At 53.4% G+C, this 14761-nt stretch overlaps 1 protein-coding gene across 6 annotated transcripts in view; it reads right to left on the bottom strand.

Annotated features, from left to right (window-relative positions):
* The window catches only part of DENND3 (DENN domain containing 3), a 68808-nt gene that overhangs the window by 17961 nt on the left and 36086 nt on the right, over positions 1 to 14761 (bottom strand). For all 6 annotated transcript variants that reach the window (XR_008509342.2, XR_008509343.2, XM_024251308.3 and 3 more), the window contains exons 11-15: positions 13368 to 13471; positions 11963 to 12162; positions 9826 to 10347; positions 2579 to 2838; positions 1291 to 1461 (exon numbers count right to left, since the gene is read on the bottom strand). Coding sequence is in view for 4 of the 6 variants with exons in the window: in XM_024251308.3 (XP_024107076.3) it covers positions 1291 to 1461; positions 2579 to 2838; positions 9826 to 10347; positions 11963 to 12162; positions 13368 to 13471 (1257 nt within the window). In the remaining 2 variants the exon portion in view is untranslated. The remainder of the gene's footprint in view (positions 1 to 1290; positions 1462 to 2578; positions 2839 to 9825; positions 10348 to 11962; positions 12163 to 13367; positions 13472 to 14761) is intronic.

Raw genomic sequence — 14761 nt, 5'->3', positions numbered from 1 at the left:
CATGCATTTCAAAACAGCAAGAATCACTAAGACCAGTTCAGTGGAGACCTTGTTGTGTCACACAGAACAATCCTTCCAAAATGCATTTTTTCAAAGTGACATGAAGAGTTTAAATCACCGATGAATTTGGATTTTATGTCATATATTTTTTCTCTTACTTAAGACAAATATTGATTGTTTATACCAGGGCTCAGCCAGTGTTTTCTAGAAGGGGCTAGGCAGGAGGCATTTCAAGCTTTGTGGCCAGTCTCAGCTGAGATCACCCACTGCCTGCCACTGTGGCACGGGAGCAGCCAGGGACATTTCATAAACAAACAGGCAGGACTGTGTTCCAATAAAACTTTACTTACAAAGACAGTCCACTGGCCCACGGGCTTTGGTTTGACTATGTTGGTTTATGCTATGTAAACCAGTGGGTATAGCATCAGATGGCTAGTCCAAAAGCCACAGGGCACTGGAATCTTAGAAAAGACCCAGTCACCCTCCGCCCTGTGACCGAGAACTTCCTGTAATAACAGCAGCCCTCCTGCTGTGGCCTCATCTGTTCCTCCTAGCACTGCCACTGTGGTGGGTGCCATCGTCCCTGGCATCTCTCTGAGGATTAGTGGGGCTACGCACCTCTTCATACCCTGGTGAACTGTTCCCTTTCTATGAGTTCCACGTTCATGGTCTTTGCCCATTTTCTAAGGCGTCTTCCTGTCTTTTGCCGCCCTTGAGCAGCGTGGATGCCTCCTCTACACACCACTGGCCCATGGTTCCCTTCATTACTATGCAATTGTCCTTTGATATCATCAAAGCTATCAATTTGGCCCAAAGTAAATTAAGGTACAACAATCCCTAGAAAAATCATCTTAACCCTGTGGAAGGAAAGCAGTACTGCCCCTGCCAAATTCCAAATCCTGTGACTGTGAAGAGTCGCTCAGAGCAGGGGAGCCCAAAACACCCAACTCCGGCCTGCAGGTGTGGACAACACCAGCACCATCCACCCCCGGCCCCACTCTGTGGGACGTCGCCAGCCCAGAGGGGGCAGTAGAGCACCCACACCTGCCCAGACCGCCCTGCGTTTTCTCATCATGCTCTTCCCTAGCACCATGAGGCCTCTCACTGGGTCCCACAGACCACAACATCTTCAATGCTTCTGTCAAGATGGTGTCCGACAAACCTACTCTGCTTAAGAGACTCAGACCCGAGCCCGAGCACTCACAGCTGAGGACCGCCACAGGACCCACAGGTGGCGAGAGGCCCCTGAGACAGCCACAGCAAAGGGCAGAGGGGACCCGTGTCTCCCACCTTGTGGTCATCGGCCAGCTTCTTCCCAGCCCACATCTCCTTCACCATCAGGTGCCAAAGGTCACACTCGGTTTTCAGGTTGGCTTCGAAGACTTCTTTCTTGGACGCCACTCTGATTTTTAAAGTGGGTATTCTCCGAAGTAGAAACGCAGTAGTGGTGCTCCTGACCTCCTACAGAGGCAGAAAAGAAAAGTTAGGAATGTCACACTCAGAGAACACGTGGATTCACCGGAGACAGAGACAGAGGCAGAGCAGGCTCTGGAATGAAGAGGCATATGGGCTGCAGGCACACATCCTGCTGGCACGTGGAAGGCAGGGCCCCGGGCAAGGGGCAGTGTTCCCGTGGACGGCAGGTAGGATTCGCCCGCGGTGCGGCACCTACACCCACCCACACAGCTGGGCTCGCCCAGTGTCCGAAGGCGGCGCATTCTTTCACATCCTTAAATGCTTCTCTCTCCTTTTTTTTTTTTTTTTTTTTTTTACTTCCATCTCCCTTTCCTGGTGCTTATTTACCTTTCTTTGGAATTCTAGAAGTCTGGCAAAGCAGGTGTGGAGAAAAGCATAAAGTGAAGGCCAACAGCAAGAGGGGGATCTACTGGCCGAGCATTTACTATGGGCTGCGGCTGTGGTTTGACTGCCTTTCCGGCTTCTATGACCACTCAGTAAGTGATCACATAAAACATTCGTGTATCTGACACGCCTCTTACAGTCCTCTTAAATCTGGGAAAACAACTATAAGGTGTAAGAGGAATCAGGATGAAATTCAGATTTCCTCGACAGGGAAAATGACTACCTTTAGAGTATAATGTTAAAACTGTTCGAAGATTTTTTAATTGTTATAAAATAAAATTGTTATGTTTTATATGAACCAGGTCCGACTGTGACTAGAAAATATGAGCTACTGTAGCTCACCGTGGCTGGCACACGGCGGTTTCTCAGTAAACATCTCATGGATGAACGAAGGCGTCCTACTGTCCCTAATGAGAATGTCAGCCCACATTGCTGCTTACTTCCTGCCTCCCAGATGCAAGTCAGCTGTGTCAGAGAATCAGTTACCATTCTAAGCATGCTCCATATGCAAACTATTCAATCCCCACCACCCACTGAGAAGGTATCAGCCTTATTCCTGCTTTACACATGAGCAAACTGAGGGACAGGAAGGCAAGTGGTCTGCAGAAGCACTGCAGCTGGTACTTGGCACGGCTGGCAGACAGCTCAGGGCCCACTCCAGCCATCTGTCTCCTAAACACAGGTGGGGTCTGGTGCCGTCTGCCCGTGCTGTCCTTACCTCTATATTTCTGAAGGTGGAAATCTCCATGTAGCCTGGCCTTCCTTCGGTTAGGAGGAACAGGCGCTTCTGGGTCATGGCGATCTTGCCAACACCTAGGTTTGTCTTGACGGAGCTGGACAACTTATACACACACTCATTTTTATCCAGGTGTTCCATCACCAGCCACGGCAGACTGACCTCCTGGGCTTCTGCTTCCGTCTCCTTCCAGCAGTTGTAGAAATCTTTGAATGTTTCTGGGTCGATTTGTTTCTCCTGTCCTTAGTTTGATAAGAAGAAAAGAGAGGTATCTTACAGCCACATACCTCGGGAGCCCCAAGGGCTTCTCCATGACCTGAAGACACCACGCACTACCAGAACCCGGCAGCAGGTGGCGCCAGCACTCAGGGCACTGGATGGAAACTGCCTAGGTTTCCCAGGGCCTTCCTGGCAGCCCAGGTGTGTCCAGCTGTCAAGGGAGGGGCACACGATCTAGGCTGAGCCCGCAGCCCTTTCCAGCCGCCCGCTCTGGGATGGCCATGGGACCTGCTTCAGGTAGTCACAGCAACTCTTACCTTTGGGTAGGGAAGTCCTTCCGGACAAGGACACTCTTCTAATGGTGGCAAAGACCTTCCTCATCACTAGAACTGGTGGCCACTGTCTCGGGGTCATGAGAGGAGCTAGTCCTAGGATGAAGCTAACGCCGGGAAGGTTGGATCCTTAGCGACACTGCCCTGCCACTGGGTCGGCCTCGCCTGTAACTGGCCCGACCTCCACACTCTTTGGTTAGGAGCAAATCATTGACTTTTGTTGTTTGCTACTGAAATCACCTCCGCTGATGAGAAGCAGTAACCTTCTCTCGAGGCCAGCACTCGCGGGCTCTGGAGTCAGAGAGGCCTGAGCTGAAGCCCGCTTCACAACCTTTCACAGAGGCTTCTGGCAAGTTGCGGAACGAACCTGCTTTTCTGTCAGCGGGAGATGGGACGACCCCTCGGAAATCCCAAGTCCCTGCCGACAGGTCCTGCCAACTCAAGCCCCTAGCCTGCCTGCTTGCCTCTGCCTCCACCCTGTGTCCCGAGCCTGCCTGTCCCTCTCTCCGTCCCCTGACGTGCGGCAAGTCCCCCTCAATTCTGCACAGGAAAACCCTCCTCAGTGGCTCCTGCCTTCAGAGCCACCGGCACTCACAGCCTGCTTTGTGTGGCACTCAGAGCCACTTTTCTCAAATGCAAGGAGGAGCTTCCGCTCCCGTGTTTAACACTCAGGGCTGCTTCTGTACAGCACAGCCACATTCCTCCAAGATTGGGCCCCACCTACCCACCCCACAGCCCAGCCGTACCAAGCATGCTCCCATACAGGTCGTGTTGTTACACGCACACACACATTCATCCTGCCTGCTCACACCAGGAAACTCCTACCCATCCCTCAACACCCAGGTAGGCATGCCCACGCACAGCCTTCCCTGATAAGGCAGAGACATCCTGGCCAGGCCACTGCTGAGCTGCACACATGCTTCCCTTACGGCACTGCTGTATCCAGCAACACTTGCTACACCCCAAGAACCACAATCCACTCTATATGGGGTCCCAATGAATCCTTACAGCCACCTTATGAGGTGGCTCATTCAAAAGGGGAAACTGAGACACAGAGAGGAAAGCCCTTTGCCAGCAGACCTGGGCCGTGAGGCTGGGCAGACGGTCTGCCCAGAGCTGGGGTATGCCTTCCCTGCTGGTCGCTGCTTGAAAGGGGAGTACCTGTGACCTCAGATCCTCAGATCCTCAGATCCCGAGTCTGAAACAGCAAAAGACGTGGCTAATGGTCCAGCTCCGCCACGCCCCGTTCCAATTCCATACCAAAGCGTCAACAGCGATGCCTGTCTAGGGAATCTGCTATCATGGCCACAGTTGAGTCCAGGACGACTGAGTCGTCACAGCAGCAACCAAAAGAGGACCGCCACGGGAAGGAAGTCGGTGCTGTCACAGGCCAGGAGGAAATTTCCTCATCTCTTACATCTCACTTCCGAGTCACAGGCACTGCAGGCCCTGCAGGGGTGAGCTGAGCGGGAAGGCAAGCTTCAGCACACGGCGCAGGCGCCAGGTGGTTATGCGAAAATCTCCACCAGGTGGCGGGATTCCCAATGAATTACTCTCTTTGCCCGTCTGTATTTTCTAGTCACCAGATCCAAACAGAAGAGAAATATGAGCCAGTAAGGGTCTCTGTAGGCCCAGTGCATTTGTTCCAAAGAAGTCACAGAAGAAGACAAAGGAGGGTGCTGTGGCCCAGTGGGCGGGGCCTGTCAGGCCAGGTCTCTGCAGCCCCTGTGCTGGGCAGCAAGGTCATCTGTGAGGTCGCGAAGAGCATGTGGGTCCTCTCCTGACTCCATACCTAAGATTGTTTGCCAGAGTCCCTCTTCTGTTTTAGAAATACCATTCAATGCAGCCACCTCCGCCTCTGACTGGGGCGCCTCAGCCTACACTTCCCAAGGGTTCTGAGTTGCTGGATTTTAGTTTTTATTTTATGTATTTCATTTTTTTTTTTTTTAACTTAGAGACAGCGTCTTGCTCTGTCACCCAGGCTGGAGTGCAGTGGCATGATCATAGCTCACTGCAGCCTCGAATTCCTGGGCTCAAGCCATCCTCTAGCCTGGGCCTCTCGAAATGTTAGGATCACAGGCGTGAGCCAAGGCGCAGACTCTGGGTTTAAGGCAGAAGCACTTGTTATGTGAATCACATCACATAAAACAATCTTTTGGTCAGGTGGCCAGGCGAGGAGAGGCCCAAGAAACAGGAAAAGGAGAGCGAGTGAGAGTGAATCGGCAAAGCCATCACCTAATGAAGGAGCCAGACACCCTGAGTGTGGAGCCCCAGCCACGGGTCCTGCCCCTTGCGCCACTCAGGGCAAACCTTCTTGCTGCCTGGTCCACAGCAGTTACTGGGGCTGGGCAGGGTGAAGTGTGTGTCACCAGAGCCTGACACAGCTTCTCACAGACAACAGCGCTGACCTCAGTGCAAGGGTGCTCAGGGCTCTAGAAAACCCCAACCAAGGGAGGAGCAGCAAGACCAAAGAAGTCCCATCAGGCAAGAAGCAACACTCACCGCAGTGCTCAGCCAGCGGGTGGACACCACATCACCAGCACTGCAGCAGAACAAGACAGTGCATGCCCGAGGTCACTGTGCAAACCCACACCGTGCACAGACACTGTGCACATCCAGACACTGTGCACACCTACCACAGTGCACACCCACCACAGTGCACACCCACAGACACTGTGCATGCCCACCACTGTGCACACCCACCGCCACTGCACACACCCACAGTGCAGCACGCCCACCATACTCACCCACACTGTGCACACCCACAGTCACCATGCACACCCACTGTGCATGCCCACCACCATGCACACCCACCACTGTGCACACCCACACTATGCAGCGTGCCCACTATGCTCACCCAAGACACCGTGCACACCCACAGACACTGATATGCACACCCAGACACTGCACGGCCACCACCATGCACACCTGCCACATTGCACACCCAGACACTGCACACCCCCCACCATGCACACCCACGGCCACTGTGCACACCCATTGTGCACGCCTACCACCGTTCACACCCAGACTGCATGCCCAGCACCATGCACACCCTCGGCCACTGTGCATGCCCAGCACCATGCACACCCTCGGCCACTGTGCGTGCCCAGCACCATGCACACCCTCGGCCACTGTGCGTGCACACTACCGTGCACACCCACGGCCACTGTGCGTGCCCACTACCGTGCACACCCACGGCCACTGTGCACACCCACTGTGCATGCCCATCACCATGCACACCAACACCGTGCACATTTAGGCACTGTGCACACCTACTGCAGTGCACACCCACAGCCACTGTGCACACCCGCGGCCACTATGTACACCCACTGTGCACACCTACCACAGTGCACACCCACAGACACTGTGCATGCCCAGCACCATGCACACCCACGGCCGCTGTGCACACCTATGGCTACTATGCACACCCATAGCCACTGTGCACACACACCAACACTGCACACTTATGACCACTGTGCACATCTGTGGACACCAGGCACACTCATGAGCCCGTGCGATCCACAGCAGCTGTCATGCACGCGGTTGTTGCACACGCCCACATGGGCACAATGCCCAGTCCTCATTTGTCTCCAGTTTCACACAAACACCAGCTGTTAACCGCTCTCTCGTCACCCACATGCCTCCAATACAACTGTTCCTGCTCAGCTAGGTGGCATGCAGGCGACGTCACCATTGGAGCTGTCCATGGACGTCTTGCTTCTGCACGGCCACGCTGGAAGTGGCAGACACGTCAGTGTCCCTGGGGAGGGCCACCTCACAGGCAGCTGCAACAGAGAGCATATTGGCCTTGCACTGTTAATAGCATATTTTGCCATTAAATTATGTAATGATGAAATTGCAATAATTTTTTCAATAAAATCTCTGATGTATTCTTATATCACATAAATTCATCCAAAGATGGTGACACTGAGCTCTGACCAAACCTTGTTGTTTTTTTTAACAAATGCCGATCTGGCCAAAACATATATTAGGTGCTGCTTTACATTGGTAACTTCAGGCTCACATATCCCAGAATCAAGACCATTTCCTAACCTAATCGGCAACGTAAGCAAGGCCAAAGTGACAACAGGGCCACTGATGGCATTATCACAACCAGCCAGGTCCGCTGGACAGGGCCTACACACCCTGCTGCAAAATCCCCCTTCTCGGGCTCCCTTGCAACTGGGCGGCCACATGACACGATTCTGCCCAATGAGAGGAAACAGAAGTCACTGTGTGGCGGGGGTGGGGGTGCCTTAAAAGATGGACGGACCCAGCTCTTGTGCTGATGCCCACGGGCCGGCTCATGACTGGGAGACAGCAGGCCACTCCAGGCCGCAGAGGAGTGACAGAAGGAACTGGCCCCAGATGACACGGAGGAGCCGCCATGCATGCCCTGGACTCCTGTCATGTAAGCGACAGTCACCCCAGTGGGATTCAGCCCCTGCCCTGCCCCCCCAGGTGGCTCCTGGGTGGTGCTTATCATCCACAGGAGCTCAATGGAAGTGGGGCCCACCCTGCCCTGCTTGGCTGGTGCATCATCTCAGTGTCCCCAAAGCACAGCACGGGGAGTGACCACAGAGCATCTGAGCTCACCCTCATCGGACTCCACAACTGGGACCAGTGAGGCCACGATCTGATGGCTTCTGAGCTCACCCTCATCAGACTCAACAACTGGGACCAGTGAGTGCACGATCTGATGGCTTCACCACGCAGGGAGAGGTACAGTGCACACACATGCACACATGCACACTCTCACACACATATACACACATACACATTTTCACACCCACACACATTCATATACACACATACACACTCATACACACACTCGGCCATGACATCCCTCAGAGGCCACGGGCAAGATAAGCAAGGAAACTGCATTCCGCAGCGCTTGTATCACAGCCGGAAGAGCCACCTGCCGGGCCTCTGTCACCAGGACAGCTTTTCCCAAGGGCGTGAAGAGCCCTACACATCCCTAAGGAAAGGAGAAGCAGCCCAAGATAAAAATAGGCAAAGACCATGACAACACAGCTCACAGAAAAGAAACTAGAACTGCTTCCAAGCACGTGCGCTGTTTGTGACGTCAGTGTGGCATCCTTGCACACTCAGAACGGGCGAGAGTCAAGACTGAGGAATGTGTGCTGCCTGGGAGCATGGAGGCGTGGCCCTCACCAAGCCAGAACGACGGTTCTCACATCTCAAAGCAGGCCTTTGGTACACATCTCAGAGGAACTGACCCACACATACTCCAGGAAACAGGTGCGACACCACTGATGGTGAAACAGGTGGACAAATGGTGCCCACACACTACATACAGCACAGGCAGTGGTTGAGGTGAATGAACCCAACGGATGTGGAGCAACACAGATACGTCTCGAAAACACCATGAGTAAAAGAGCACGTGCAAACTCAGACGTACGGTGTGACAATTCCCATTCTCCCATTTTTGTGTTTAAACTCACGAAACCTAGGTACTGTGTCAGGTGCATCCATTTGTAGTAAATGCATAAAAACATGGCCAGAAAAGAAAGCTCCAGCTTGGGACAGTGGCTCCCTCTGGGGAGGGAGGGAGAGCGGCACATGGAGCCCCCGCTGGGTCTAAGTACAAGCCCATTGCACTCCATGGGAAACGCAGCAGGTGTTAGTCTGGGCGCAGGACCCTGGCATTTGTCGCAGGACCCTGGCATTTGTCCCGTGTCCCTGCTTTTGCATGTGTCTGCAGCATTTCAGCTGAGGCCATGGTTCTGTCTAGATGCTGAGCAATTCTCCTGGAAAAGGAGCGTCTTCATCTCCCATCAGCAATTCTACGTCCCTTCCACCTGCACAGAGCGCAGCTCAGAGCCCAGCCTGGAGACAGGCTGTATAAGATCTCAGCGACAGGCACATTGCCTAAGGGCCCCGCCAACCACACCCGTTCGCAGGTAAGTGCCCAGAGCAACTGTAAAGACCACGGTGCTGCAGCGGTTTTGCCTGCCACCTGCTGGCGGCTTACCCCACCACTGCTGTTACCTGACCACTGTCGTTAAGTATTTAAAATATATAGGGTCAGGCGCGGTGGCTCACGCCTGTAATCCCAGCACTTTGGAGGGCCAAGGCAGGTGGATCACCTTGAGGTCAGGAATTCGAGACCAGCCTGGCCAACATGGTGAAACCCTGTCTCTACAAAAATACAAAAATTAGCTGGGTGTGGAGGCGCATGCCTATAATCCCGACTACTTAGGAGGCTAAGACAGGAGAATCACTTGAACCCAGGAGGCAGAGGTCGCAGTGAGCCAAGATCGTGCCATTGTACTCCAGCCTGGGAGACAGAACAAGACTCCGTCTCATAAATAAATAAAGTAAAATAAAATATATGGGCCCGGCGCAGTGGCTCACACTTGTAATCTCAGCACTTAAGGAGGCCGAGGTGGGTGGATCACTTGAGCCCAGGAGTTTGAGACCAGCCTTGGCAACATACTGAAACCCTGTCTCTACAAAAAATACTAAAATTAGCCGGGCACGGTGTCGCGTACCTGTAGTCCCAGCTACTCGGGAGGCTGAGATGGGAGGACTGCTTGAGCCCAGGAGGTAGAGGTTGCAGTGAGCTGTGATTGCCAGTCCACTCCAGCCTGCACGACAGAGCCAGACCCTGTCTCTAAATAATAAAATCTGTGATGGTGCCAGGCGTCCTCTTACCTACAGTCAAGGCCTCGAACAGCCGGTGTATGGTGCTGGCATCCTTCACGATCCCTGACTCCTGGACCCGCTTCATGAAGTCGCCCAGCTGCATGTGCTTCTTGGGCAGCTCGAACTTCTTCACGTGGTCGTCCAGCTTCGAGGCCTCGTGCGGCTTGTCCAGGATCTCGCTGATGAGCCTCATCAGCTCCGGCGCCCGCTGAGCCTGCGCCCGCTCAGGGGCAGACATGGATTCCACCGTCCTCTTCACCAAATCAGCGGGAAAGATCCGTATGTCTGTTTTATACAGATTCTGGAAGTCCAAGAGGGCGCTCAGCAGCTGTCCTTGCATCAGATGAACGAGCCCTCGGAGGTAGAAATAGCGGGCCAGGAGCAGAGAGTTATCGGGGGCCAGAAAGCCCATGGCCTTGCTCAGCATGGAGACAAAGTCGGCATAGTATTCCTGCACGTACCTGCTCTCCAGCGGAAAGTGGATTTCGGGAATCTTGAATGTATATGGGGACTTCGGCGTGACATTCAGAACTAAAACATTAAGGGGAAAAAAGGAGACCATTAGCACAGACCTTACAAATGAACACGTGTCCCTGTCACATCATCTTGTTAAGGACAGTGTCTCTCTGGATGCAAAATAAAATGAGAATGGGTGTGCTCCCTCCAGAAAGCTCCATACACCCGCCCCCTGGGAGGCATGAGAGAACCCTCACTTTGCTTCCATGGTACCCCAAGGAGAACAGCAGCTAGCATTCACTCAACAATTTGGTTTGCTACAACTAGTAATACTACTGAGGTATCAGGTACTGAGGCTTTATTTGAGGATAAAGCTAATAGCCTAAGCCAAGATGTACTTGCTAGGCAGAATGAAGCCCTTTAGAACCATTGTTTCATTTACCTTAAAGACAACTCAGGACAGGGGTATTATTACTATAGTCCCGTTCTACAGATGTGGAAACCGAGGCTTCCACAGCCTGGGTTACTTGTCCCAGGTACACAGCGACTAAGTGCCTGAGCCAAACTTCAACCAGGTGTGTGTCTCACACCAACTCCTTCTATAGATATTACCTAAGGGCCCTCTGGGTGCTAGGCACCAACTGGTTGCTGGCTTTCCTCTTCTCCCAGGAGCTCCAGCGGACCAAGAGAGCAGGAGGACGGTCACGGGGGCTCCAGGGAAAGGTTCCGAGGGCAGGGAAAGCGGAGCATGCTCTCAGGATGAGTGGGCACAGGGCATCTGCCAGCGGCAGACTGACAGGTGTTCAGAAGAGGAACCACAGAACCAGGGAGGTGAAGTCGCCTGCCGAGGGTCACAGAGCCAGGGGCAGAAGGCTCAGACCCCACAGTGGCCTCCAGAATGTTCGCTCTGAGCTCCAGCGCTCAGCTGATAAAGGCAACGTGGTCTGTCATTCACGCACACTGCCCCTGCTGGACCATAGCCCTCGGGGTCATCAAGGTGTCGCTCATGCGGCTCCTGGGGTCCCAGCACAGTGATCAGGAGGAGCCACGTGGTATTTGCTGCCTGGGCCCGAGACAGCAGCAGCAGGTGCCCTGGGGGTCAAGGCCCCGGCCTCCCGACAGTTTCTCCCATCCACTAGGGACAGGACGTACCTCCCCAAGAAGGTGCGAGGCTGGGCTTGGCCTCTCCATGCAGTCCCATCTCTGTGGAAATGTCCCAGCCACAGTCACAGCCCCCTCCCCATCCCTGGCCCTGCTCACTTTAGCCCTGGCCCTGGAATGCCAGCTCCACGAGGGCAGGGGCACTGGACTCCTTCACAGCTCCAGCTCTAGAAAGTGCCTGGCGCGCTCCCTGCCTCCTATCGCACGTGTGGATGTGTAAATATGTATTTGTACACATGCAATCCACACATACAGAGACACGCACAGCCTACACCTGTGAAGGATGCCGAACCATGCCGAGCCCCCGTTATCTTTAGCAGTGACACTGGGTGGCAGAAAATACAGACAAGAAATAATTTTCTAGAAGGCATACCGTTGGCAAAATGAATATTCTAAACATTTCAAATAACTCAACTGCTAAAACAAGCCCACTCGTCTCTCCTGAAACAAGTTCCAGTTTTGCTCAATGACTTGCAGTGCAGGAACGGTGGGACCGACACACAGCACCATGGTGGGGGGCAGCCCTTACCTGAGCTGCTTCCCCTACAGCCTGTGGTGTCCGTCAGCCGGAGCGAGGAGTTCCTGGGTGCCAGCTCAGGCATGGCAATGTCCTGCAGGTTGGGCATGCTGACCACCATGCGCCTGTGGGTGATGTGCAGATGTGAGGACTTCCGGGAGGCTATTTTCTCAACGGTCGGTCTCCTTGGACTTAGAAGCATTCCATTTATTCTGGGGTAGGAACAAACAACGCTTTACTTTATAAACACAATAATGATTGAAGAATAAGCCTAAACTAAGCATTTTTCCCAGTGTGATGAAGAGTGTGTGATACACTTGGACACCAGTGGAAAACAGACTGGTAAGAATGTGTTGCCCTTTGGCTGGGCACAGTGGCTCACGCCTGTAATCCCAGCACTTTGGGAGGCCAAGGCGGGCGGATCACGAGGTCAGGAGATCAAGACCATCCTGGCTAAAACAGTGAAACCCCGTCTCTACTAAAAATACAAAAAATAAGCCGGGCGTGGTGGCAGGTGCCTGTAGTCCCAGCTACTCAGGAGGCTGAGGCAGGAGAATGGCATGAACCCGGGAGGCGGAGCCTGCAGTGAGCCGAGATCATGCCACTGCACTCCAGCCTGGGCTACAGAGCAAGACTTTGTCTCAAAAAAAAAAAAGAATGTGTTGCCCAAATCTCACCAAGTGCAGCCTCAGGGGGACCCAGACGCAAGCCTAGAAGAAACCAGCATAAGCCAACAGGGGCCCTGACTGCAGCAGACACATGTTGGAGGGGGCTCAGGAAAAGAGCAAGGAAGAGATGGAAAACAGCAGGCTTTGAGGATGGTGGGAGGTGGGAAGAGAGAAAGGAGATGGGAGAGAGCAGCACCAAGGAAGACGCAGGGCCACAAACCACGGGGAGCATGCTAACATCGGGCACGTTTCAAGCATTCCCTCAAGAAGCAGAAACAGGCCAGGAATGGTGGCTCATGCCTGTTATCCCAGCACTTTGGGAGGCTGAGGTGGGTGGATCACCTGAGGTCAGGAGTTCGAGACCAGCCTGGCCAACATGGTGAAACCCCATCTCTACAAAAATACAAAAATTAGCTGGGCATGATGGTGGGTGTCTGTAATTCCAGCTACTCAGGAGGCTGAGGCAGGAGAATTGCTTGAACCCAGGAGGCAGAGGTTGCAGTGAGTGGAGACCGCTACTGCACTCCAGCCTGGGCAACAAGAGTGAGACTCCATCTCAAAAAAAAAAAAAAAAAAAGAAGTAGAAACGTAGAGAGAAGAGCTTCCTAGCTGTCGCCCAGTTCATCATGAGTTTCTAAGCACAAGGCATTTCCCACTGACTTTCTCATTTACTCATTCAAATAAAACTGAGGTCCTTGCACACTGTGATTCCTAAAGAGCTGCGGATCCAAAACACGACAGTGAAGCACCTGTCCTCCTCCGATTGGGTGTCGAGGTCCATCTGAGCAAAGGCATCCATCCTCCTATTGAGCCGGGCTTTAAGAAAAGAATGGAACATGTAGGTGTCTAAGACCTGGAAAAGACAGAGGGGCTGGTCACTGGGCTGCGCCGACTCCCGAAGTCCCTGCTCCAAAGCCCCTGAGCCTCCTGGCACAGAACTGGGCATCACCACTCACACCCACTGGATATTGACTGAGTGAATGAACTCGAGGGTTTTCTGCTCTTCCTCATTCACACAGGAGAAGAAATGGCTGCCATACATTCACACACTGGGTCCCACATACCCACCCCGTGAACAAAGGAGTATTTCATCCTAGCTACAAGAGGTGGACACAAGCTTCTGGCCATAAGGCAGTAGACAAGGCTCAGACATATCCTCCTGACATAAACTATGAGGAAGCTCGATAAAAAAAGAGGAAACGACTGCTTTCAGACGCTGAACAAGAGGCAGGCTCGTGGCTGGTGCAGCTCCAGCACTGAGGGCATGGAGGGAGCTCACAGAGGCTGAGGCAGCTGGAAGCCTCGGGCAGGGCTCTGGAGAGGAGGGAATGATACAGGGAGCTCCCGGAGCCTGCATCGGGGTCTCCCTAAGCCTTTGCTGAATACCCCGCTGCCCAGTCATAGGGCGAAAGCACATCATACCAAAGAACAACTGGGAAGCTGTAAGCAAAACAACTCTCCAAGCTCACAGGGCAGAGAGCCAGTCACGCTCCCAACAGCCAAGGCGGAGGGCCCTGGCTGACCCCCCAGCCATTCAGGAGACACCCGGGGCAGGGCACATCACTTAGCAGATGGGTTAGGCTGTAAACCAACCCTAGAGAAAGGCTGTTCTCGGCCCACCCCAAAGCTGTAAAAACAAACCCCAAAAGGATCAAGGGGCTCTTCAGGCAGCTTCAATCGCCTGCCAGGGCAAAGCCCCCAGGGTGATTATTTTTTTGGTAATAGTCACAAACGGAAACAACCCAAATGCTCAGTAGCAGGTGGACAGAAGAACAAAGCGCACTCTGTCCCAACCACGGGACATTCCTAGCAAAAAAAAGGAGCTGCCGCAAAAAAGGAGCTGCCACTGAGACACACAGTAGCCCAGCTCAGTCCGAGGCAGGAGGCTGAGGGAGAGAGGCAGACAGAGCGCAGACCGCAGGACTGCACTGCGCAAGACTCTGAGATGGGCCAGCCATCTACGGGGACGCACACAGGTAGAGTTGCCAGGACCTGGGGAGGGATGGGGCAGACTGGGGCCATGGAAATGTTCTATGTCCAGGTTGAGGAAGTGCTGATACAGATATGTACATTTCTCAAAATCCATCAAACCACACATTTAAAATGGCCATATTTTAAGTAAATTATTTATTTATTTTTTGTT

The sequence above is a fragment of the Pongo abelii genome, chromosome 7, assembly GCF_028885655.2.
Source record: "Pongo abelii isolate AG06213 chromosome 7, NHGRI_mPonAbe1-v2.0_pri, whole genome shotgun sequence".
NCBI classification, from domain to species: Eukaryota; Metazoa; Chordata; class Mammalia; order Primates; family Hominidae; genus Pongo; species Pongo abelii.
Note: the sequence above shows the minus strand (reverse complement) of the source record. Positions and strands in the feature narration are given on the sequence as shown.